Source organism: Electrophorus electricus, chromosome 13, assembly GCF_041902795.1.
Source record: "Electrophorus electricus isolate QZ-2024a chromosome 13, ASM4190279v1, whole genome shotgun sequence".
NCBI lineage: Eukaryota > Metazoa > Chordata > Actinopteri > Gymnotiformes > Gymnotidae > Electrophorus > Electrophorus electricus.
The window spans coordinates 9,310,001-9,322,187 of NC_137509.1; the positions used below are offsets into that span (position 1 = coordinate 9,310,001).

General features: G+C 45.0%; 1 protein-coding gene across 4 annotated transcripts in view; it reads right to left on the bottom strand.

The window, feature by feature from the left end:
- pcxb (pyruvate carboxylase b) overlaps nucleotides 1-11,609 on the bottom strand; it is a 136,104-nt gene extending 124,495 nt beyond the window's left edge. The window contains exons 1-7 of one of the 4 annotated variants that reach the window (XM_035519670.2): nucleotides 11,343-11,609; nucleotides 6,165-6,307; nucleotides 5,849-6,033; nucleotides 4,724-4,889; nucleotides 4,441-4,586; nucleotides 3,727-3,844; nucleotides 3,143-3,294 (exon numbers count right to left, since the gene is read on the bottom strand). In XM_035519670.2, the coding sequence (XP_035375563.1) occupies nucleotides 3,143-3,294; nucleotides 3,727-3,844; nucleotides 4,441-4,586; nucleotides 4,724-4,889; nucleotides 5,849-6,033; nucleotides 6,165-6,306 (909 nt within the window). In that variant the 5' untranslated portion in view covers nucleotide 6,307; nucleotides 11,343-11,609. Of the gene's footprint in view, nucleotides 1-3,142; nucleotides 3,295-3,726; nucleotides 3,845-4,440; nucleotides 4,587-4,723; nucleotides 4,890-5,848; nucleotides 6,034-6,164; nucleotides 6,308-7,051; nucleotides 7,085-7,536; nucleotides 7,558-9,682; nucleotides 9,835-11,342 lie in introns of those variants that run through there. The other 3 variants (XM_035519671.2, XM_081694981.1, XM_081694980.1) reach the window with 3 other exon arrangements.
- Between the last annotated feature and the right edge of the window lie 578 nt (nucleotides 11,610-12,187).

The window sequence follows — 12,187 nt, forward strand, 5'->3', positions numbered from 1 at the left end:
TGTAACATATTTGAATTCCTTATTATCTCCCTCTCCTCTCTCCCTCAGTTGCACCTGATCCTCTGAAAAATCTCTCCTCTTCCCACTCTTCCTCTAACAACCCATTCTCTCTCGCCGTCTCCCACCCCTCCCTGCAGTTCCCTTCCTCCCTTTACCGCCATCCGTTCATCCATCCATCCACCCATCTATCCATCTTTCCACTGATCCACACTACAGCTCCTGTTGCCGCTCATCCATGGCGATGATTGAAGTCACTCTCAGCACGTAGTCCAGTGACCACAGGGCTCGCACGCACGCACGCACGCCACCATGCTACCGCTATGGCTGCACAAAGTCTTCGTATTGTAGCACATACAGTTTCATTAAAGCTATTCTAAGGTTTCACGCATGTTCATTAACTCCTCATTACGCCCCTTACCATTGTGGCATTGGGTGTAGAAGTTTTCATTAAGCCTCACGGACAGGTTATAAACAAAAAAGCTTGCACAAACAAAAGTGCTTGGGTATGCACACAACATAGCGACATGGTGCATAATATAGTATCAGAATCATTTTCAGCTTAGTTAATTGTTTTAAATTTGGTTAATTTGCCAGCTGAAGTACAAATATTCTGTTAAAATGTTGTAAACTGATTTTAAATATTGTTCTATTTACTGACGAACACAAAATACACACAGATTCTGAAAATATGTAGATTTAATAGTGTATTATTTGTTATGCTCCAATGATATTTCCTGAAATTTGTCACAATTTGAATTTCTCTCATGTGGCGCACACACACACACACACACACACACACACACACACACTCGTGCACTTACACCTTCTCTTCAACCACAGGTATCAGAGCAATGACGTAGGGAAGCGTCATTATTCCTGCACGGTGGTCAAGGTCACGTAGTCCGACGTCATGGCAGGGGCGAGAGGATACAACGTGCGTGATGCGGCTATCGCTCAGCTTTCGCCACTGACTGGCACACGAGATAACTGCCGCTAAAACATTCCTGTACACACCAGATAATGAAGAAAAATGACGATGGAGTGTTGAGAATAAGGCAAAAGAATTAGGGCGGGATGGGCCTAGATATCCGGCCTGAAGAGACTAATGATTTGCGCTGTTAGCTACTAATGCGGGAGGAGTGATCTTCGCTCATCATTAAACGTTTATCCCTGTATGTATTCTAGTTTACAATGAAGGGATGTCAAACCATTTAACGTTTATCCCTATATGTATTCTAGTTTACAGTGAAGGGATGGCCGTTGGGACACACCCGATAACATTTTCGACACATTTTAATAAATACTTCAAGTTCCCGACCAGATGACGGTAGGGTCATCGACGTCGGTACCGCCACCTGCTGGCAAAAAAGTCGCACTGCAGTCTGACGGTTCCCTGTCAACATGTTAAACCGTCATCTTGCCAAGTTTCATCAACGGATAAAAATGGAAAAATATATCCATCCTGTCTTTTCCCCTGCCCCTCCATCCTTCCCATCATCCCCAACCCCCACACCACTCCGTGCCTGTCAACATCACTAATGTTAGTTTAAAGGACGACACATACAAATTTCAGTCTCATATGAGAGAATGACTTATCAAAGCTGACAGCTCAGACTTTACTAGCAGATGGGAATTGGTAACGGTGATTGTGGAGAAAACAAGCAAACTATGCTCACACACACACACACACACACACACACACACACACACACACACACACACACACACAGACAGAGAGAGAGATTTAGACACACTTCTGGACATTACTGAGTGTTAGCAGTCTGTGACAGTGGGATTACAGATCTCTGAGATGGACTCACCTCACAGTGATTACAAGTGTGTGTGTGTGTGTGTGTGTGTGTTTGTATGTGTGTGGCAGCAGTTTTGACGGGGCACACAGATCAACAGGTTAATCCCTAAAAAGAGAAGATTTTCCCAGGATGCAGCAGGAGGGATTTTCCCTTCAATTTGCCCTCCTGAGCAGCTAAATGTCAATTTCCTCACCCTCTCAAATCCTTCATCCACAGGGACATTATGACACCCGACATAAGACTTTAAACCTCTTAACATTATTGTTTCAGGTTAATGTAGTACTAACTGCATTGTTCTTCATAAGCAAGTGAAATATTGTACAGCAGAACTAAGCTAGAGATATTATTGCAGACCTGCAAAACCCAGCAGTCACTGGGGAGAAAAGCCATTTTAAGCCACTACAAGACTTCACAGTTGTTAAGAAAACATTGAATTAGGCTTCACAAAATAACTGAGCTAGAGAGTGTATGAGGATTCAAACATGTGATTCCAGGATGAGGAATAATATCTTATTACATTTGCAAAACAAGACATTTCCCTGTGCTACAAATTACACAGCCGAGCAGCGTCACAAACACGTGCACGTAGGTGCGTACGCACTCACACGCTCACACAGAAAAGCCATTTGTCACTCTCAGCCCCCCCCCCCCCGCCTTACCTGCATCTCAAATCTTTTTTATAAAATCCCACAATATAAAGAAAACAGCGAGGTCAAAAGAATGGAAACCACAACCCATTTTCGTAGGTTTACAAAGTAAGATGTCAAAGCACAGTTTGCGGGAGAACGGGGCCACTGAAGAGGGAGAAAGAGATGGAGCGACGGCGAGAAAGGGGGAGCGACGGCGAGAAAGGGGGAGCGACGGCGAGAAAGGGGGAGCGACGGCGAGAAAGGGGGCGCGACGGCGAGAAAGGGGGAGCGACGGCGAGAAAGGGGGAGCTAAATAGAAAAAAAAAAGGCAGCGAGAGAAAGGGAGGAAAGAGGAGATGGAGAGAATGTGAGTGGTAGGAAGAGACTGACAGAGAGGGAGGGAGAGAGAGAGAAAGTCAGAGAAAGAGACCTAGATGATGATGATGATGATGATGATGACGACGGTGCTGCTGGAGTTCATAAATCAGCGATTCCTCCCATCTGCCTTCAGCAGTGTTTAGCAGCAAGCGATAACTAAGACCCCGGGACTTCATCTCAGTCTGTACAGGGAAAACGCAGCAGGCCACAGTGGCACAAGCCCATCCTCACTCTCACACGGCATGCAAGCTACCGGGCTCCGGCCTCGGACAGCAGGTGGGAACTACACGGCGTGCGTACGTGGGCGTGTGCGCAGGCGTGTACCTTCTTTGCCAGGCTGACTGAGTCAGAGGTGAGCCTGTCTCGGAGATGAGGGTGAAGCTGTGCAGCAGGGGCAATCTCCACTACCTTCTGGTGCCGCCTCTGAATGGAGCAGTCTCTCTCATACAAATGAATGACATTTCCGTACTTATCACCTGAGAAAGCGGGAGCGAAAGACAGAGACACCCAGCGTGAGTGTGTTTACAAACACGTGAATGTTACACGGACAGCGTTTCTCTTCTCCAGGTATACTGTTATTTTCTCAGGTCTGGATTAATTGGTACACAGATATCTCACCCTGGTCACAAGATATTAGGATGCAGGAAGAGTAGCTTAAACTGAGCCAGTTGGTTTATTTCTTTTGCACGCCTTTCATTGACACGCTTTTATTCTTTCTTAACAAGCAATGCTTACTTCAGCTGTATCATATCGACTAAGCGCACAAAACCAGAGGAGCAAATCACGCCTAATGAGTGAAAATTCTCCAGCATGAGGGCTGGAAAACACGAGAGACAAGATAACAAATCATAGTAAGAGGAACACACACACACACAGACATACATAAACACGCATCCACCTGAACGCACCTAGAATCTGCACTTCAATGTGCCGTGGTTTCTCGATGAACTTCTCCACGAACAGAGCACCATTTCCAAAGGCTGCTAGGGCTTCTGAGAATGCTCTCTGATAATTCTCCTCTAACTCCTGCAAATGCAATCATCAACATGACCAAACAAACCCAAAAGGATAAGCCATCTGCATTACACACCCACAAACTGAAATTTACAGCTCATACAGAGACACAGAGGTGCAAACACACATAGATCATATATAAACGCACACACACACACACACACACACACACACACACACACACACACACACACACACACACACACACACTGCTACACACATTACTGTACAGCATAATCTCAAGTGTTTTTTTTAAAACACAAGATCCCACTATCAAACTACTGCGTGTGCAATGTAAAGTGTAATGTAAAGTGTCTGTGTGGACAGAAACTTAAAAATGAAAAAAACAAACAAAACAAAACAGCACAATATGTATAATACAATCATATTCTTGCTTATACTCATGTTAGTATAATTTAAATATTGATATAATGATGTTAACATTGTTACATAATCTGTGCACACACCTGTTATGAATTACAAAATCATTAGGCAATGAGAACTTAGATTATGTCTCATTATTTGACAAACAGTTTAGAATGATATCCTCATATTCTGAGCATGTTTTTCAGGTCATCACATTTCCATACACACGAACACACACACACCTCATACTCCCTAACCACCCGCATTCCACGCCCGCCTCCACCATATGCAGCTTTGAAAATGATGGGGAAGCCATAGGTGCTGGCGAACTCCCGGGCCTCCTGCAGAGAGGAGATGGGTGAATCTGTGCCCGGAACCACTGGAACACCTACACACACACACACATTCACATGCCCATGCATACAAAATGAAAACAGCCACACCGTTAGGTGGATTACCAGGAGATGAGCAGAAGAAAGGAGAAAGGATGGAGTAGGTTGGGGGCCTGCTCGGGGGACACCGTACCAGCTTGGATGGCCAGAGCGCGAGCCTCCACCTTGTCGCCCATCTTGCGCACCACCTCTGGGCTCGGGCCGATGAACCTCACCCCTGCTTCAGCACAGGCCTGCGCAAAGTCATGGCGCTCCGACAGGAAGCCGTAACCGGGATGGATGGCGTCGACGTTATTCTCCTACCAAAGAGAGACGGGGCGTCTGGACTGACAAACCGGCATAAAGGAACCGGACAGGGACCGGACAGACGACGGCCAGGAAGGGGACAGAATGTGGACACGGAGCAGACCAAAAGCAAAGAAAAAAGAAGGAACAGATAGAAGGGTCGCAGGAACGGAAAACAGAAAAAGAGAACGTGAGAGGAAGTGGAGGCAGTCGGCTCTGATCAACTGGAGAGTTGGACAGCAAATAGGAATTTTATTAAACTTCCAATCAGAAGGTAATGGCGGGCAGGCTCTCTACTGGCTTGTTGTGTGTTCCACATGCTAATGACGATGGCTCTGGAGGAAGGTACCTATTGCACTGCTCTTACACAAAATTGCTGGCTGGATTTCTTATGCCAGAATCTGTTTATGGGGGAAGGGAGAGTTTGTGCTTGGTGTTTGTGTGTGTGTGTGTGTGTGTGTGTGTGTGTGCGTGCGCATGTGTATGTATATATGAGAGGGAAAGAGTGTCTGTGGGCATGTTATTGATATGGTCATGGCTACACTCCCAGTGTGACAGATGAGCTGTCTACAGTATAAATGAGAGGGAGACCACTGAGTGCCCAATTTGGCTGCCACGTCTGGAGGAAAATGCCATCTGGAGGACAGACCACGCCCTTTTCCACTGACCGCACCTCTAAAGGAGGATTTTTCAATTCCGTATCTGCTCTTTTTCTCTTTTTCTCCGGCACGTCCCTGTGCTGTGAAGATCGGGTCTGATTTAGCGTGCCACCGCTATGAACGCTTGGCCCACGAAAGCAAGACAGACGCAGAGAAACAAAGTCAAAGCAGATGGGATAACAGGCAGCGAGACGGACAAGCAGGGAGGAAAACAGACTGGGATGGGGCACAAGCAGAAGGGCACAAAGCAGGCAGACACCCGGGACGTCTCCAGACAGAGCAGCGCTCCCCTGCACACAGAGCAGCGCTCTGACCTTGGCCACTTTGATGATGTCAGGGATGTGAAGGTAGGCAGCGACAGGGGGCAGGCCCTTGCCGATGAGGTAGGCCTCGTCCGCCTTCTGCCTGTGCATCTGTCCCGTGTCCTGCTCCGAGTACACGGCAACCGTCCGGATCCCGAGCTCCGTGCACGCCCGGAACACCCGGATCGCTATCTCGCCTGCGCACGGTGGGGAAAACGTGGGGTAATGCAATAGGAATTGTCCTGCCCCTTTGACATGATCATGATTACTAGCACTTAAAGAGAAAAGACCTGACTGGCACGCTGACGGGTGTGACCAATGGCCTTACCTCTGTTGGCTACCATGACCTTTTTGATTGGCCGATACTCAAGGCCCTGTGGCAAGGTGTGCGCAGAGCGTGAGAGTAGGTAGGCCCTCTGGATGGCCAGCATGCCCAATCCATGCCTCACCCCTCCTAAAAGCAGTAACATCCTGAGAGAGAGAGAGAGAGAGAGAGAGAGAGAGAGAGAGAGAGAGAGAGAGGAGGGAAGAAGGGAGAGAAATAGAGAGAGAGAGAGAGAGAGAGAGAGAGAGGGGAGGGAAGAAGGGAGAGAGAGAGACAGAGAGAGAGAGAGAGAGAGAGAGAAATGAGGCGATTGGTCATAACAAATTGTCTTCTTCGAATTCATCCTTCAATAAAGACAGAATAAGAAACAGAATGAAAGATAAAACTAAATGATGTGAGAGAATGGACACGCTTCAAAATCTATGGACCCAGGCCTGGACAACATTACTTCTATAAATTCTCAGGACTGAACCAATGAGCCACTGAAATTTTATGACAACAGTTAGGCGCTCCGATATTCTCCTGTTTACCTCCATACTGTTTTAGACTGTTCACAGTCACGTCCCTCATTGCCTCACAAATCTGTAACGATAGTTTTGTGGGCTAGTGCTGCCACCTTATGGACATAGGCAGTACTACAATATACAAAGAAAATGAGATTTTCTTCACTAACATAGAAAATATGAAAACGTTGCACTTCTCCAAAACAAATGCACCATCAATTGCATATGTAATTCAAAGTAATTTAACATTTTACCGAACATAAAAATGTATAACAACAGTAAAACGTCCTAGTTTTAATTTACAGGAAACACTAATTAACTAATTAATGACCTTTACTCTAGCAAAAGAGTAAAGGAGTAAACAGAGTAAACGTATTACTCACTCACCTGGATAAATGCTTCTATCTAGTAGCGATTGTCTACGGGAACACACATTAGCCAAGCAAGCCTCAGGCCAGATAGATACTAATACAACCTAACCAGCAAATCAAATATGCAAATATGTGAAACTCCCGCCCCACCCCACCTCCCCAGGCTTTATTTGGTCATTTGAACCCAGACAGATGAGTAGTTGTGACAATGCAAAATTCCTAAGTCTCCCACACACACACACGCGCGCGCACACGCACACACGCACGTACGCGCACAGCCTATTTCAAAGCCTGTCAGAGCGTGCCGGCTTCGCTCCTGCCGAGCACCTAATGTGACTGATGGAGCTCTAGACTTGTCTGGGCACAGTCATGTAGCATATCATATTAGCTTTCCATCAGAGACCTGTCAGAAAAGACCCAACTATATTCTTGCCCTCAGTACTTTTTAAAACAGCTGCCCATGTGTGTAAGAAGGGGCAGAGTATATAAAACAAGCCCTACCCCGTCTTGTTTATTGTCCCCCAGTCAGTGCAGTTCCATGCTCCACAGAAGGGACGCCTCTGTACTGTGAGACAGGATGACAATACATGGTGCTGCCGACTGAAAAGTTGTAGGTTTATGTTGTGCTATCACTTCACATTATCCATAAACACTGAAGAGCAATGTTAGAAGTGAAGTGTTAAAATCTTATAACTACTTGAGCAGTGTCAGAGATGTAGTGATTAGACCGGTCATACCTCCCAACCTTTAGTTTTCAAACATAAGAAGATTTTGCAAACATAAGCAGGAGCAGCTGCTGTAAGAGACGCCCAAAGGATCAAACAGCCAGCGTCACCCAACCAGATGAAACAGGGTGCTGGCGTAGTGCATCAGCTATGACTCTGAATGTCAAGTGGTTTTCCTCTGTTGACCAGACAGCTTTTAGCATGTTACCTTCAGGCAAGAGAACCCAACAAATACACCAGGAAAGTTAATCCTAAATAAAGAAGAATTTTTGTGTTCTGAGATGCCAGAGTTCCATTTCCTGTCCGCATTTCCTTCTCTTTATAAGTTCTAAAATATATTGATACCTTGTGGTGTAGTCTATAATTGCAAGTTAATGGCATGTAATTTGACTAAGGGCAGGTATCTTGCAGTTGGACTCGAAGCCTGCACAAGGATACGCCATAGAGGTGTCATTAAACTTTAAGAATATTGTACAGGAAAATAATATGCACATTTAAATATGTCCATCTTTGGCTAACATATCCAGACGGTCTTATATTACCCAAGTGATCTACCGGTTGGATGTTCTGCTTTCAGTGTTTCTAATTCACATTCTACTCACTGGTGTTGAATTGCTAGTCTTTGCACTGTGTGAGTCAGAATGTCTTTTCTAACATATAATTTTTTTAAAGCAATTCTAGTGCCAAAGTTTGAAAAAGGGTTAGAGTGCATGCACTAGATGTACTGGGGGAATGTAAACACAGCCTCACACACACACTTTCACAGCTGCTACAATCGATCTGTCCTACACACCCCCGTCAAGCAGTTTACGTCATTATCTGTGAACTCGATTGGTGAATGGCGTATGACTGATGTGTGCTTGTGTGTGAATAATGGCTCCAGCCTATCTTTATCTGAGCACCTTATCTCAGCCAGGCCTTAGGCAACAGTAGTCACGTCTCAGCGGCCAAAGAAATATGTGATAATGCATCTAAAATATCACTGATCAATACAGAGGTGCACACATACTCTAACAATCTAAGACAGTTTCTAAGACAGTCAGGCCTATCCTGCATGGGCTAACCAATTCTGCTGATTAATATATGATACAAAGAAACAAGCCTCATACCAGACTTTGGAAAGAGTGAGGCACTGATGAATGTAGTTGGTGTTGTTATGGTTATTATGGTTGCATGTGCTTCTGATGTGGGAACATGTTGGAACTACCATCAAATTATCACCCAAAAATACACTTCTGCCCCCTCTTACCCACTATCATTTCAGCAGTCCTCAAGACTGTTGGAAGAGAGAGTTCATAACTGGGAACCGTATAAGGGTCACTGAGTTACTAGGTCTGTGACTTTCAAACAGAACTTTGAACTTTTTGCTCAAAGGGTGATTGTGAAAACACCATTTCTTTAACAAGACCTGTCAACATGGACTCCCAAACTCACGTACACAGGGTATCTGGCTGCAGTGATCCCAATATTCGGAAATAAAGCTTCCATATAATCCTGAAGTATATCATGTTGATTCTTAGAGGACAGGTTTTTCATACACAGATTAAGCAAGATATTAAGGATTTGTGGCCTAATCTACAGTACTGCCTAGGCTACCTGGGATGCTGAGTAAGTGCATAAATAACGAATTCTCTAAGAGAGAGTTCTCTCATACACCATTTAAGCCTATTTATATATGTAAATTTTATATTTAATAAGCCTCACGGGCAAAAGCTCCCCGATAGGAAGAAGTAATACACATATCTGACTAACCTTTCCTAACAGGAGGGCAATTGACCTGTTATCTACAGTAATTGTTCTTTCCAAATGGGGAAAATGACTACCTTCTAACTTCGTTACCCTCCCACTCTCCCAGAGGTACAAGCTAAAAACTACCCCCAGCACCGAAGTCTGCAATAACCCTCCACCTCCCACCATTTTACCTTATCCTGCTGTCTGCACTCTGTCCTCTCTCTTTCCGTCTGAGTTGCTACCCCTTCACTGTTTGTCCATTCCTCTGACACGCGAATGCACACCTGGACCTTATGTCCTCGTCAGGTGCAAACACGGCTCCATTAGGGCGCACAGGAGTCACCCAGGCAGTTTGTAGTTTGTTGAGTTGACAACAGAGTGCTAACACGTTAGCGTTAGCCTCATAAGTCAATATGGACACAGCTGGGACACAGCTGTCAAATTAGCTGTGGATGGTGTGCAATTGGCTCAGTGGCTTTTAAGGAAGACGCTCCACAATGATGATACTGGTAGCATATGTCAGCAATTCTAATTTGCACGCTAAAGGGAAGCTCTTCTTTCAAAATGCTTGAACTGCTTGCTTGAAATTAACCTAATTCTTCAGATGACTAAGTCAACTAGTTTTTCCCGTTGCAGTAACCCCCCAGCAAGGTGAAAGGAACAGCCACTGTAACAGGTATTGCCTCTTTAACGTGTCACGAGACTTCTGCGCCGTCACACACTTGCGAGGTCACACTAAAGAAATATCTGCCCATGACTATATCACTGAAAAATAAAGATTTCACATCATTTAGAAATATATAATGATAAAGCCTGCTCAAAGAGCTTGGGATTAATACAGAGATTAACTTTACAGACTACAAAATAAAACTGAGAATCCACACTAATAAACCAGCACATCAGTACTGCCAGGCCATGTGACCCTATCTGATACACCGAATAGGCGTGCGAGTAAAGAAAGTATCTGCAGAGCAAGCACAGATGCAGCGTGCTGTTGTATTGGCTGGCACAGCTTGGCACGGGTTATCCAAGGGTTCTGAGGGTTCAGAGACAACAAAGTGTTTTTGTTTTTGAAACTCTTGTGTCTTGTAAAGATTAATCAGGAGCGAGCTCTGAACTCTGTACATAGTTGTTATTGTTTTTTCTTAATATCACACCGCAGACACTGAGAATCACTAACAGTTCTTCTTCCAGTCAGTAATTTTAATCACAAAATGGTGTTCTTTGTTCTATAACTCATGAACGGCCACCTATATACGTGTCTGTGCGTGCCATATATGCACATTGCAAAAGTTCATGTGCCAAACGAGATGGAGTCAAAGGTCTTTAAGTGTTCAGAAAGTCCAGACTTCCCATGCGTAGGCACACACACACACAGACACTATACGGAAACAAAAACATGAAACGTTCTCATGCCTGTCCTGGTCCCAAACGTGCATGCATACATTCAGCATGCAGGTACACACACACACATACTGACACAGACACACATGCACACACACACACACAGAGCACCTCGAGGCATGGTACATCAACTCCATAACAAACCAAACTTAAAAAGTTCAGACTTAAAGTCATGCAAACAAACACGTCGCTAGTACAGACAACAAACTCTGATAGCCTGCTGATCTAAAGCTCCATGATCAATACAAACATATTCACTCACAATTCAAAGCAACACATGCCAAGTTCCACATCTCACATGCCATCACATAAATTTAATATGCTTCCAGCCTAAACTGGTCCTGAAACATAACCGCACACATACTCACACACACACACACACACACACACACACACACACACACACACACACACACACACACACACACACACACACAGAATGCTCACCTGAAGTCTGTTGGTCCCTCTGAGGGTGAAGCTAGACAGAAAGAGGTGCTTCTCAGGATGTAAACAAATGAATGAGGCGGTAAGAGTTGCTCTGATCCTGATAGCCAGCACTTTGAGAAGAGCCAGGGGAGTGTGACCTGTAGGTGAAGTCACTGTAGAGACAGAGGACATACACTTCGCACAGACACACACTTACACACAGAGGAAGTCTTGCTCTGTGTGTGTTGCATCAGCTTTTGCTGTGAGTGAACGCCACACCGTGCTGAGTCCAAGCGGAAGGGTTATGCTCTCTTTCCAAGCTTTCATTTCCATGCTTCTGATTTTGCAATACAAACTCAACCCCATTCATGCCGACCAATCACAGGCAGCCTGACTCTAACAGCAAAGAGCGGCAGGTTTAAAGAGAGATACAGAGAGGCGGGGGGGGGGGGGGGGGTGGTTGCGCAACATTTAGAGCATGTACCAATGTGGCAGAGAGGAATAATGAATCATGGGTCTTTGCTGGGTGGATGTTCATCTATATACAAAATGTTGAGAAGTAGTAACAGTAAATGGCTTTGAGAGGTCTGAACGAGACCAAAGAGCATTATAGTCTAGGCATGCATCCTGGCCATGGGCTATGTCATAGAGAAGCTATACAGGGAATGTGGCACAAGGAATACTCAGGCACAGGCTTGGGAAAGGAGTAATAGTGAACATATAATAGTTCATGATTTTCATAGTGCCACAGTCCACATGAATCTGGTGGTGTTTCCAAAGTACATAAAACTCGTATCATTGGTAAGGCATTTCAGGTAATGTATATTACTCACAGCGTACCTAAGGGCCCAACCAAAATGGCATTC